The following is a 15,029-nucleotide window of genomic DNA, read 5'->3' on the forward strand; positions in this document are numbered from 1 at the left end:
CCAAACCCCTCCCTCACCTCTATCAATCTATCATTTGTCTGACTTTGACCTCCGACTCCAGGTTTCCCTCTCCTACTGCTCTACAATCAGTCTGATAAAGGGCCCTGCAACATCACCTGGCCATGTCCTGCCTGTCCCATTGAGCTACTCCAGCACTTTGTGTCTTTTTATGGAAACCAACAACTGCAGCTCCTTGTGTCTCCATCCAGTGGCGGACTGGGTCTAAAAATATTGGTTGCCAGGAGACAAAGGGGGCCCACTTCATCAAGGGCCCACTTGATATAGGAGGCCCACTTCATCAGGGGCCCACTTGCCATCAGGCAAGCTGACACCCTGGCAAGTCCGCCAATGTCTCCGTCTTAATACGGAGCTGGTCCAGATGATCCGCTTGCCCTTCCCCTTGGTGAATACAGATGACATTGTCCAGTAATGGTCCTGTGACATGCCTTGGGATGACTTGTTCACCCACTTCGAAGCTGTCGGGACAGAAGTAAAGGACCCGTTAAAAATGCAAGTTGTTGTTGATGCTGCAGTAATTTACATTATGAGAGATTAGTTCTTGGGCTACTCATTGAAGAGCAAAGCCAACGGTTGCTGTAACTTCAGTGACATTTTGCTTTGAGAGAGATTCTCTGAGATTTGAGTGTATTGGGCTTGGTCTGGGATTTGAGAACAGGGGCTCACCCAACGATTGTCTTTTTACCCTTCCAGTGAAGTACATGAGGGAGGCGACTCCATACATCAAGAAGACCTCTCCGGTTTCGGAAATTGGATGGGAAACCCTCCCGCCAGAGTCACCCAGGCTTGGCTCCACCGCCTCTGAGTCCCCCTCCACCCCTCCGTTCTCCCTGCGCATGGAGTCCAAGGACAAGAGGAGCATCCCGCTAAAGATGTGTTACGTCACCCGAGGCCTCACGGTCCCAGATCCAGAGAACAGGTAATCTCCATCCTCCCACTGTCTCATCATCTTTATACTTATGATTCAACTAATTCTAAACTAGTTGAGATGCGGCTTAAATTGTTCATGAAGAAATGTACTCATGCTCACAGGAACAGCACTGGGAATGTTCTTTAGTTAAGTACGTAGGTCATGTTAAAGGAGCAGAATTAGTGCATTCGGCCCATTAAGTCTACTCCGCCATTCAATCATGTCTGATCCATCACGCCCTCTCAACCCCATTTTCCTGCCTTCTCCCCATAACCCTTAACATCGTACTAATCAAGATTCTGTCAATCTCCGCCGTAAAAATATCCATTGATGGCCTCCATAGCCCTCTGTGGCAATGAATTCCACACATTCACCATCTGACTAAATTCCTCATCTTCTCCTTTCTAAAGGTACATATTTTTATTGTGAGGCTGTGGCCTTTGGTCCAAGACTCTCCCACTAGTGGAAACATCCTCTCCACTCTTCATTATGTTTAAAGAGCTCTGGGTTATTGAGAATGACTGCATCAGAGTGAGGAGGAACAGAGGTTGAACTGAAAGCTCATCAACTCTCCACTACTGTAGAAAGATTAGACCAAAACCTTGTCTGCTCTGTCAAGTGGAAGTGAGTAATACCAGAGCACAATTTCAGGGACTTCCCCTTTGGTGTTTGGTTAGTTCATCCCTCAAACAAGAAACAGCTAACAGGTCATTTATCTCATTGCTGTATTTAGGAGGATGCTTTTAGAAAACTTGGTGTATTTCTATGTTCCAGAGGAAAAAGTCCCAGTCTACCCAGTCTCTCCTTATAACTCAAGCCCTCCAGTCCCATATAACATCTTTGTACATTTATTTCCGCCACCGTTCCTACATTGCAACAAGGACTAATCTTTGTTCATTTTGGGATGTTCTCAGGTTGTGTAAGATGCTCTATAAATACACATTCTTCTTTTCCTTGCCTTCTGACCCTCTTTCTCCCCAAACCAGTTCCCTCTGTTCTTCAACATTCTGCTTCACGCTTGAGTTTTCTGACATCTCATTCTCCTTTTTTCCACTCACACTCTCCCTTGAATCTCTTTTTTATTATTTTCTCTTCCTTTTCTCCCCCATCCCCTGCTTCTTCCCCCTATTTCCCATCCCCTTTCCCCCTCCTCTCCACCCTGTCTGTTTCCTTCTACTGGGTTCCACCTTCTCCCTATCCTCCTGCTTACTTGCCCCCCTTTCCAGTGCCGTTCCCAAAGGTTTAGCCCCCTTTCCAGTGCCGTTCCCAAAGATTTATCCCCCCGGACTTCCAGCACAGTGCTAATTCCCAGCGCTCACAAGTCTGAATACAGATCTTTAAATTGCATGAGATTGTAGCGGCACCAAACGTGGTCAGGATAAGGCCAGACGTCAGGCTCACCAATCAGCTGGGCGGGAGGCGGGCCGACAGATGTTGCACAGTGTCGGGCGGTGACGTAATCGCGCAACGCCACGCGCTAGGCATACGCCGTCAAGACGCTGCATACGGCGTCGAGACGCTGCGTACGCCCGTCGAGGCGCTGCGTACGGCCTCAATGCGGTTGCGGGCCGACAGGCCTTTGCCGCGCGGAATTTTTGGACAGTGTCAGTTTTTCGGAGCCCCGCGCGAAGTCGGGACCAGCTCCGCACAACTCCATACGGCTCCGGCGATCGAAGTGGGATCGGCCCCGCGAGGCCGTACGGCTCAAGCGACCACGTTAGCTCGCGCTAGCCGCATGCAGTCGCATGCTGGTGGGACAGGCCCTTAAGTAGCAGGACACTCCACCTAGCCCATGATGTCACGTGCCAGCCCTCGTAGCTACTGACGAGGGTTTGACCATAAGTGGTCTGTTAATCAGCTGACGCCACAAGGTTCTCATTTCCTCTGATGGGAGTTAGAGTAATATAGCACCTTTAGCCCTGTCATGGCAGATTATTATATCGTTCAAGGAATCTTTCCTCTAGCCACTATGATTCAAGACAGGGGTAAGGAGATAGTTTTGTTTCGCATCCACGCGCTCTCCACAAGACATTCAATGCCGTCGAAAGATAAATCTTCAAAACACAGTCTCTTAATTAATAGTTTCTTTATTGTCGTAGTAAAAACAGAAAGATACTCATCCAAATTTCTTCTTGTTTAAGTACATTTTAGTCAAACTCGTGCATGGTTAACTCGTGCATGGTGGAAAGCTGTGACCTCTCCCCCATGCATCCTCCAAACTAAAACTAAGAACTACTAGCGCGTCTGCGTGAGAATCGCAGCCGCAAAAACGCCACAAATTTAAAGGTAACTGTTTATAGTTATAACATACTGAGTTAAGCTAAATGTCTACTACTCATTCATAAACACCAAGATGCATCTAAACTTATCTTATTTGCCTTTGCTTGCTCTTGAGAAACTAAATTGTGGGGCTGGGCTGGTATATTCATGCCCAGGTTAGAATTTAGCCCATGGCCAACTTTAAAACTCTTTGCCCGATGTTGATGTTATATGGATCATTCATAAGGAGGGCACACAATGATGGCTTGTAAGTGCTGGCAGTATTTTGACCACAGGACTTTGAATGGAGTGAGTTGTTCTTACGTAGAGCTAGCAGGGGTTCAGTGGGCCAAATGGCCTCCAGAAGAGTAAGTACATTACTCATCCTGACATTGTTACTTATTAATTTGCAGTGTGGCCCCTGGCATATGTACTGCTCATGTTGAATAGCCATCCTCAGGAAGCTGTGGCTTCCAGTATGTGTATAGCCAAGGGTTTGAAATTTCAGGAAGGCGTTCTGATGTCTGTGTATTTTAGTCTGGGCCTCTGGAAATACCACCAGTGCCACACAGGTGGAACTCGTACACTCCCAGACCCAAAATAAGTATTCCACGTTTACAATAAAACCAGAAGATGTTAGATCAGTCAGCAGGTCAGGGTCTCCAGTAATATCTATTCACGAGTGTCTAGCATCTGCACTTGAATGCTGCTCTTTGCCCATGTTTCAGCCCAAACTCAACAGTGAAATGAGTGACAGTGTTAGACTTTTTTATTTTTTTTTAATTTTTAAATTTTAGCTTTAAAAAAGATAGAAATAAAAGAAGTAAGGAAAGTGAGCAAGAATCGTGAAGGTGCAGGAAAGTGTTGGGAAAAGAAAGCCCCTTAGGGAGGAAGTTAGAGAAGGAAGTAAAGAAAGGAAGTAAGACCCTAGAAAGAAAAGAAAAAAAAGGAAAAACAATCGCTCTATTGTAACACAAAACTCGCAAAAAAGGATATACCAACTGTGTTTAAAAAAAAAAATTATCTAAGGAAATAGAAGACACAATAAACTCACTTAAGAATGGAAAAACACCAGGACCAGACGGATTCAGTAATGAATTTTATAAATGTTTTTACGACATAGTTACACCACGTCTACAGAAAATGTATACATACGCTTTTAAAGAACAAATCTTACGATCACATTAATACTTAAAAAAGATAAAGATATAGAAGAACCAGGCTCATACAGAGCTATTGGTTTGTTAAATACGGACCAAAAAATATTAGCGAAAACACTAGCTAGAAGACTAAGTCAATATGTTAGTAAATTAATAAATGAGGATCAAACGGGATTTATACCTAAGAGACATTCATTTAATAACCTGAGACGTCTGCTTAACATAATGCGCTCTCACAAACCTCAAGAACAAGAGTTAGCTATCATTTCATTGGACGCAGAAAAAGCGTTTGATCAAGTAGAATGGGATTATATGATTAAAGTATTGCAAAAATTTCAAATGGGAGAGAACTTCATCGCATGGATAAAATTATTATATAACAAACCCACGGCTAGAATATTAACTAATAATATACTATCTACGAAATTCCAATTAACAAGGGGCAATAGACAAGGATGTTCATTATCACCGCTGTTATTCGCTCTGGTAATTGAACCTTTAACTGAAAAAATTTGAACACACCCGGATATTTACGGTTATAATACAAAATATTCAAATAACAAAATATCCTTATATGCAGACAATGCATTACTGTATATCACAAAACCCCAAATCAGTATACCAAACATATTAAATCTAATTGAGGACTTTGGATCTTTCTCAGGATATAGAATAAACTGGAACAAAAGCGAAATTATGTCGATAAAACCGAAAGACTCAACACATCTCTTGAAATTCCCCTTTAAAATAGCCACAGAAAAATTTAAATATTTAGGAATTGAAATCACTAGAAACTATCACGCTATGTTTAACGCCAATTATAGCCCCTTACTTAAGAAACTAAATAATCTAATCAAATTCTGGAAAACGCTCCCGATGTCTTTAATAGGTCGAATAAATGCTATAAAAATTATCTTTTTACCACAAATCCTATATTTATTTCAATCAATTCCAATATATCTTCCAAAAAAGTTTTTCAAAAAACTAGACTCAGACATTACAAATTTTATATGGGATTATAAATCCCACAGAATACAAAGAGCACACCTTAGTAAACCAAAAGAGATGGGTGGTCTAGCGCTCCCTAATTTTACTTCGGAGTCACGTGAGTGACTACGTGAAGAACCCGCTCAGTGCGCAGGCGCGGCATTACGCCAGCAGTGCAACAGCGGCTGCAACGGGAGTTAGGCGCTCCCGCTACAGAATGAAACGGACCGTCAGGTGAGTATCCTGAGGTCAGGTTTCTATTACAGGGGAGCCTTTTTCTGCTTGTGTTTTACAGGCAGAGAAAAAGGCTCTGGAACAAAACTGTCCCCCTTTCGAGGCAGGTGTTTTCCCGAATTCGGAAGGGACGCCTCTCCACCCGCACGGGGGGAGAGAGAACCGCCTGAGCCACTGGAGCGGCTCTCGGAGCAGGTGCCTGCGAGACGCGCTGCTTGAGGGGCGCTCTCGCTTCTACAAGGCACAAAAGCTCTAGAAGAACCTGTCCCCCGCTCGACTCCAGCGGAGGAGCGTTCCATTGCAGGGGGGGGCAGCAACAGGCGGTAGGAATTACCGGGTCCGGTGTTCCGCTATTCCCCGACACCGTGCCGAGCCCAGCCGCTAGTACCTGAGCAGCGGGCTGGATGCATAGCCAGCCGAAGAGGCATCCGGCCGGTAGCTTCCGACTTATCGGAGGGGACGTCTCTCCACCCGGAGAGAGACAGCCGCCTGAGCCACTGGAGCGGTAGGCGGCAGGACCGCCCATAGAGCGCTCCACCATCCCCGACACCGAGCCAAGCCCAGTCCCGCTAAATGCCTGAACAGCGGACTGGGAGGAAAAAATCCACCAGGAAAACCAACCGGCCGGTGTTTCCCGATTCGTCGGACGGGGACATGTCTCCACCTAAACGGAGGAGAGACAGCCGCCTGAGCTGCATCCAACGGCTCTTGGAGCAGCTCCAGCGGGATGCGCAGAAAGAGCGCTCTCGCGGAGGGAGATCAGGCACCCCCTCCACAGTGTCTTGTGCACTGCCCTCTGCTCCCTCATTACTGGAGGCTAGCATTGGTGACCAGGGCTGGGCTGGTCTGGAACAGGGGCTGGCGGACGATATCGGGAGTATGCAAGGGGTGCAGGAGCAGGAAGAGCTGCTGGGTGTGATGGTAGCAACCCCACGTGCTGGAAGACTGCTGGAACCGAAACACGGCCAGCATAAATCATCTTTCGAATAAGCCCTTGCAGGAAGGTGCTTTCTGAGGCACTAGATCTTTACACTGCACCAGAAAACTGTGAGGCCTCAGAGTGCTGACTGTGAACAGCCAAATCTGGGGGCATGTGGGGTCACACATTCGTAACCATGAACTCAAGCTACAGCGGATCCTAAGGCTCCTGACGTTGGCCATCACAGCCTTTTGCTCGTTCTGTGGACAGCACGGAGATGGATACCTGCCAGCAGGATGTACTGGCATTGATGTGCAACACTCAGTTTGAAACTTCCGGCGGGAAATCATAAGACCTGCCCTCAATCCCAAATTCGCTGGGTTATGCAAAGCCCCAGCTGCAGAGACGGACGCTCTGTTATTCGGGAAGGACCTCACCAAAAAGGTAAGGGACATGGAAGAGGCATCGAAAACTTTCAGCCTCATGAGGGCAGGCCCCGGGACGAGCAAACCAAGACCTACAATACCCAAGCGGCAGCATCCCACGGCATCCACCAGTCGACGTCCTCAATATGGGACTGGTGAAAGCTCGGGGACCGCATTTATCCCCAAAGATCTTTTTTAGATCAGGGCCCAGAGCGGACCCCATGGAAAATGCGCCACCCCCCAACATCTCCAGCACGTCAGACATTGATTTAAGATCACTAAATAAGTTTGTTAAGTATATACATTTCAAAATGGAGACATTTGTTACTGCCAAACAACTGATTTCCAAAGGATACTTCATGGCAAGCATTGATCTCAAAGATGCTTACTATCTAGTACCCATACACAAGGATCATCGCAGATACCTAAAATTTATCTGGATGGTACAGCTATGGCAGTACAAAGCATTGCCCAATGGCCTAACTTCAGCCCCAAGATTATTCACCAAAATATTGAAACCAGCCATGGCAATACTAAGAAAACAAAAACATATTGTCATGGCATATCTGGATGATATTCTGATAGTAGGGGGAAACGATGGAATTGGCTGTGGCAGCAGTATCAGCTACAAAACAGCTCCTCGAAACTCTGGGGTTCGTCCTACTTCCAGATAAATCTAAGTTGAAGCCATCCACTATCATGGACTACCTGGGCTTCACAATTAACTCAGTCCATATGACTGTTACCTTGCCAAAGGCAAAAATGGTTGAATTAGCACAATCATGCAACAATTTAATGGTCAACGAGCGACCAACTATTCAACAAGTAGCAAGAGTAATTGGGGAAATGGTAGCAGCATTTCCGGCTACACAATTCGGACCTTTGCACTATCACATTTACAGAAAGCAAAGGTACAGGCACTAAAACAACATACAGGTCACTATGATCGTGTCATGAAATTACCCACTGAAGCAATATCAGCTACAGTGGTGGGCAGAAAACGTTTGGCATAGTTTCAGCCCTATCATCATCACTAACCCTACTTTAGTTATTCAAACAGATGTCAGTGCTCAGGCTGGGGAGCGACTAACTCCATAACCAGCACAGGTGGTAGATGGACTAACCCAGAGTCATCATTACTACTTACACTGGGCATTAACTATCTAGAGATGTTGGGCGCCTTTTATGGTTTAAAAGCATATGTATCTAATATGCAGCACTTGCATGTTCGGTTACAAATTGATAATACTATGGTGGTGGCTTATATTAACCATATGGGCGGCATAAAATCGTTATCATGCGACAAATTGGTCAACATGATTTGGAAAGGGTGTGTCGAAAGACATATTTGGCTATCAGCTACTTACCTACCAGGTAAGTTAAACACCCATGCCATGAGAAAATTAAACTCCTGGGTTGCAGGTTTTGAACAGACCTTACCTGGAACTAGGATTGTCCAAACAAACCATCACCACCATGTCGGCATCCCTTCGAACATCCAACAAGAGGCAGTACTTAACCAGCATCAAAAAATGGGAGAAGTACTGCCAGGAAACAGGGACAACGTACGCAACAGCCACAGCCACCAACGTATTGGAGTTCCTGGCCTATCTACACCACGATGAAGGGATCAGCTACAGTGCCATCAACACAGCGCGGAGTGCTCTTTCTGCTTATCTCAAACCAGCGCCAGGACAATAGGCGATGGGATCCCATCCACTGGTGGTAAAACTGATGAAGGGCATTTACAATATCAAGCCCTAAGCTCAGGTATACCCATATTTGGGATATCAGTGTGGTCCTGACATATTTCAGGGAATGGCCACCAGCCTGATCCCTCGGCCTCGAGCAAGCTACACTAAAGACGCTCATGTTAATGGCACTTGTATCCGCTCAGAGGGTCCAGTCACTACACAAGTTGAGGCTGGACAACATGATGACCACCCCAGATCAGATCACATTCATCATACAGGGTCTGGTGAAACAAAGCAGGCCAGGAACAGCTAATCTAGTAGTGGTATTCCGGGCCTACCCACCAGAGCCATGGTTGTGTGTCGTGACCTATCTACAACATTACATAGACACAACCCACAATATCAGAGGGAGTGAAAAAGCCTTATGGGTCAGCCACAATAAAAACTTATGGCCGGGTAACGAGCCAAACCATTTCAAGATGGCTCAAACAGGTACTGAAGGCTGCCGGAATAGATACTAATACGTTTAAGTCTCATTCCACTAGGGCAGCATCTACGTCAACGGCCGAGAGAATGGACGTACGGTTGACCATATTCTGAATACAGCAGGATGGTCGAGGGAAACGACATTCAGAAATTTTATAATAAGCCGTTGGCAAAACCTGTTTTATTTGCAGCAAAGATTTACGGACTGCAAATATTTAATTTAAGCCCAGGGGAGCAATTTAATTCTTTGTTGTTATTGTTGAAAAATACCATTGTGTTTTTCTACAAACAGATTCTTTGGTTGATTACGATAACACTTCCTCCCTCAAGAACTTCGGCAGTGAGTGAAATAAAACTGTTACACGGGTTGAAATCACAGAGCTTTGAAGTCTTCACGTAGTCACTCACGTGACTCCGAAGTAAAATAGTAAGATTAAACGAGAACTTACCAGTTTGAAGTTTGATCTGTATTTTATGAGGAGTTACGATGAGGGATTACGTGCCCTCCGCTCCCACCCTCATTATATGGATCAAACTAATAAACTGATGTCTCCTTGTCTTTACTATGTTTACTTCAAATAATTGTGTCTATCTGTGATTCCACACCGCTGCTTGGAAGTATGCCGCGCCTGCGCACTGAGCGGGTTCTTCACGTAATCCCTCATCGTAACTCCTCATAAAATACAGATCAAACTTCAAACTGGTAAGTTCTCGTTTAATCTTACTATTTTATGTACTATAATTGGGCAGTAAATATTAAAAATATGATTCACCTGCTGGACAATTCTGCCCAGCAGGTGGACTGGATTGTAATGGAGAGAGAGGACTGCTCTCCGTGTAATACAGGAGCGACTCTCCTCTCACCAATGAATCTGAATAACAAAAATTATAATAAAAATCCAATGATACATAGTACAATTAGAACTTGGAAACAAATAAAACAGAATCTAAAATTAAGAAATCTATCTCTTTTAATGCCAATAGTCAATAACCCGTCGTTTAAACCTTCAATTATAGATAAATCATTTACACAATGGGAAAGAATGGGAATCAAAACACTCGGAGACTTGTATGAATTAGGAAAATTATTATCATTTCAACAATTACAACTGAAATATAATTAGAAAAATAATCAATATTTTAAATATCTTCAAATCCGTGACTATCTGAAAAAATACACAAAAGACTATCATAACATGCCCCCAGACTTATTGGATGAAGCCATGAAGACAAAGGCTGAATCAGCAAATCTAATATCATACTTATACAACATTATTTTAAATATAGAAATACCTACAACTGATGGTATTAGAAGAGACTGGGAACAAGAACTAGCTATAAAAATTTCAAAAGATAGCTGGGATAAACACTTACTATATGTGCATAAATGCTCGATCAACGTACGACATACTCTAATTCAATATAAAACATTACATAGACTATATTATTCAAAAACTAAAATAAATAAACTTTTCTCCAATGTCTCACCCATTTGTGATAAATGTCAATCACAAGAAGCTACCATAGCGCACTCTTGTTTTTTGTATAAAAATCCAAAAATTTTGGAACTAAATATTTGAAATCTTCACAAAATCATTTAAAATAAAACGTACCAAAAGCAGAATGGATCATTTTTGGAATATCAGAAGGTAAACCCGAATTAAACGTGTTTCAAAAGAACTTACTTAATTACGGGCTAATAATGGGAAAAAAAGCTTATACTCAAATTTTGGAAAAATGCTCCAGTACCAACAATAAAAATGTGGATTTCAAACATGTTCGAAACACTACACGTGGAAGAGATGAGACTCCTCCTAGCAGACCACTTCCAAAAGACGTGGTCTGCATTTATGGAACTATTACAAGCATAAGGTGCAATAGTAATTTAAAATATAAATGGTACCAGGATCTGGTAACGGGGGGTATAAAATAAACAGTGTTAGACTTTGTTAGCATTGAGTGCAGGACGGGCTGCTGCTGCTCAGTTTGGACAACACTCTTGCCTCTATAGACGAGGCGCAGGTTCAAATCCTAGACTGGTGATTTCACCATTAAATCTTGGTCAATACCCCAGTGCAGTACTGACAATGAGGGGCTTGCAATTTCTTCCAAGGGCATAGCTAAGATAGACAGGCAGGACCTTTTTCCCAGGGCATAGTTTTAAGGTCACAGATGGGGTGGGGTGTTTGGCATTCTATCAAATCAGATAATATTATACATTAATACAATCAGTCATACTCAAGTACAATAGATAGAGCAAAGGGTAAGAACAGGGTGCGGAATGGAGTTGTCAGCATTGTAGGTCATCAGTTCCACAAAGACCAATGTTTGCAATGTAGTAGAGGTGAATCAGACAGAGCCCTAGTTTATAGCAGGATCATTCTGAAGCCTGATAATTGAAGGAAAAGAGTTGTTCCTGACCCTGGTGATGCATGCTTCCAGGTTTCTGTATCTTCTGTGGAAGGGAGCAGGAAAGCGAAGGAATGACTGTGGTAGGACATTTTGATTATGTTGGTTGCGTGTTGGCAGAGGCAGTGTGAAGTGCAGATAAAGTCAATGATGGAGAGCCTGATATGCGATAGATCTACAAATCCCTGCAATTTCTTGCAGAGTTGTTCCCAAACCAAGTTGTGATGCAACCTGACTATAGGCTTTCTATGGTGAAGTCTAGAGAAACAAGGTGGAAGGCGAGGAGAATCCATCACAGAAACTAGAAATGCTGTACCTAGAATTCCTTCCTCACTCGGATCACGAGAGGTTGACTCACAAACCAATGTCTGTAAACGATGTCTCTAATTACCAATGTTTTAACTTGCCTCCTTTAGGCAGTTGGAATTACATTCCCCTGACTGCAAGCATACGGTGGTCCTGAGATGTAAGGATACCTCTACAGCTCACGCCTGGTTCAATACCATTCAGGCCAATGTCAACAGCTTGACATCCAACGTCATATCAGAGGTCAAGGATCAACTAGACAGAACGGGGATAGCTGGGTGCCGAGAGATTTGTCACATGGGCTGGCTTGCGGAAAAGGTAAGGCCATGCACGGTTGTTGTTTCAACATTGGATGTTCTGCAGTGGGACTTGGGGAAATGGAGATCCTGTTCTGACAATGGGAATGGCGTGAAAAGGCTAGAGGTTACAGGAGGTTATAGTCTCTGCCCCATGAGCTATTTCCTCACCGGAATCTCTCTCTACGCACAGTTTGTTGGATTGGCTTACGAGCTGCACAAGCAATTGTAAGAAGCTGTTCCTCTGTCATTAACATCCAGATTTTGACCATCATATTTTACAGATAACATGTAGGTTTAAAGGCAGTGTGCGATCCTATTTTTTGTATTTCACTACAACATAGAATGAGGCCATTCAGCTCACCTAATCTGTGACTTGGAGAACTTGGAGCATTTCCATCAGCCCACTTATTCTCTTGCAAGCAAAACTCTCCCACATGCTTTAATACTGCCCCTAACCTCCATGTCCAGCAGTGTGATATTGGGGCCAATTAACCAACCAGGATATGGGAGGAAACCAGAGCACCCAGGAAAATCTACGCAGTCACAAGGAGAACGTGCAAACTCCACACGGACAGCACCCGAGGCACAGGATGGAACTGGGGTCGCTGGAGCAGTGAGGCAGCGACACTAACTGCAGTGCCACTGTGCAGCCTCGCGTGTTTCCAGCTCTTGCTAATCGGTCCATGGTAGCAGGGGTCAGCTGAAGGTCAGGGGGGGGCAGCATCCTCTTGAATCAGGTTGTGAGTTCAAGCCCCATTCCAGGCTCTTCAGCATAAGACACAGGCTGGCGTGTGACGGGATTGCTTCACTGCCAGATGTGCCGTCTCGCATGTGGGACGCTCAACTGAAGCTCTCTTTCCCCTTCAGGTGTACGAGAGATCTTACGGATTATTGTAAGGAAGAGCAGGGACTGTGTCTCTAGTGTCCTGAGCAGCCCCATAGTTGAGTTGAGGTTCGTTTATTGTCACGTACCGGGGTACAGTGAAAAGTTTTAGTTGCGTGCTAACAAGCAGCAGAAAGACGATACATGTTACAATCGAGCCATCCACAGTGTACAGATGCCTGATAAATGGAATAACATGAACATTAGTGCAAGATAAAGTCCAGTAATATATGATTAAAGATAGTCTAAGGATATCTAACGAGGTTGATAGTTGCTGAGGACTGCCCTCTAGTTGTTGGTAGGATGGTTCAGTTGTCTGATAACAGCTGGGAAGAAACTGTCCCTGAATCTGGAGGTGTGCGTTTTCACACTTCTACATCTTTTGCCCAATGGGAGAGGGGAGGCCAGGGTGAGATTTGTCCTTGATTATGCTGGTGGCCTTGCTGAGGCAGCGTGAGGTATAAATGGAGTCAATGGAAGGGAGGTTGGTTTGTGTGATGGTCTAGGTTGCGTCCACAATTCTCTGCAATTTATTGCGGTCTTGGATGGAAGTGTTCCCAAACCATGCTGTATCCCGATAACATACTTTCCAGGGCTTCCGTTCCTGTTTTTTCCCCCATATCCCTTGATTTTGTTAACCCTAAGAGCTACAGTGGCTTGCAAAAGTTTTCATACCCCTTGAACTTTTCCACATTTTGTCACGTTACAACCACAAACGTAAATGTATTTTATTGGGATTAACACTGTATTTATATTACACATTCATGATTTGGGATTACAAGTAACTACCATCTTTGCAGATGACCAGGTGGCAGTGTGAACTGTGAGGAGGATGCTTTGAGGATACAGGGTGACTTGAACAGGTTGGGTGAGTGGGCAGATGCATGGCAGATGCAGTTTAATGTGGATAAATGTGAGGTTATTCACTTCGGTGGCAAGAACAGGAAGGCAGATTATTATCAGAATGGTGTCAAATTAGGAAAAGGGGAAGTGCAACGAGATCAGGGTGTCCTTGATCATGCCACTGAAAGTGTAAGTTGCTCGTTTCTAAGCTTCCCCCCGTTTAGTTTCTAGTTAAAAACACTGAATCAAGCACTTGAAACAACTACATTTTATGTTAACTAAAGTGCATTACAGTTCAACTACTGTACCTATCCCACTGCGGGTTCGATCCTCGTATCTGCCTGTTACAGATATCGATTAACTCCATACATAACAGACATTTCCCTAACCCAATAATATAGCAGCTCAATACATTGTTTTCAAACCGGACTTCGTAAGGAAGCCAACTTAGAAACATTTACCCTGATCTGCAAGAAACCCAGACAAGGCTCAACACCTCATCCAATCAACACTTGGCAAAGTTAAACTCTGCAACATTATTTACAATCATTTACAAGGTGTATTTCTGGTTTGCAGCCATCCAATCCATTCTATGCATTTTACACCTAACTGACAGGGTCTGCAGATGTCTTTACTCTTTTCTTGCAAATTGTATCTAGGCTCTAGACACACTGGCACCACTCCGCAGTTTGTCCTTGCTCTGCAGAGAGCAATTCCAAATAGACCAAATCTCCCAGCAGCCCTGAAGCTTTTACCCCATTTTGAAGTCCTATCCTCCAATTTAGCCTGGATTAACAAAAGTAAGCATGTAGGTACAGCAGGCAGTGAAGAAAGCTGATGGCACATTGGCCTTCATAAGAAGAGGAGTATCGGAGCAAAGAGGTTCTGAAAAGAACCCATTAATTCCTACTCTTTGCTTCCTGTCTGCCAACCAGTTCTCTATCCATGTCAATACCCTACCCACAATACAATGTGCTTTAATTTTGCACACTAATCTCTTGTGTGGGACCTTGTCAAAGGTTTTTTTGAAAGTCCAGATACACCACATCCACTGGCTCTCCCTTATCCATTCTACTTGTTACATCCTCAAAAAATTCCAGAAGATTAGTCAAGCATGATTTTCCCTTCATAAACCCATGCTGACTTTGTCCGATCCGGTCACTGGTTTCCAAATACGTTGCTATTTCATCTTTAATA

General features: G+C 44.1%; 1 protein-coding gene across 2 annotated transcripts in view; it reads left to right on the forward strand.

Annotated features, from left to right (window-relative positions):
- Window positions 1-15,029, forward strand: part of sntb1 (syntrophin beta 1) — a 133,598-nt gene that overhangs the window by 85,174 nt on the left and 33,395 nt on the right. For both annotated transcript variants that reach the window (XM_033019096.1, XM_033019095.1), the window contains exons 3-4: window positions 712-937; window positions 11,918-12,125. In XM_033019096.1, the coding sequence (XP_032874987.1) occupies window positions 712-937; window positions 11,918-12,125 (434 nt within the window). The remainder of the gene's footprint in view (window positions 1-711; window positions 938-11,917; window positions 12,126-15,029) is intronic.

Source organism: Amblyraja radiata, chromosome 4, assembly GCF_010909765.2.
Source record: "Amblyraja radiata isolate CabotCenter1 chromosome 4, sAmbRad1.1.pri, whole genome shotgun sequence".
Classification (NCBI taxonomy): domain Eukaryota; kingdom Metazoa; phylum Chordata; class Chondrichthyes; order Rajiformes; family Rajidae; genus Amblyraja; species Amblyraja radiata.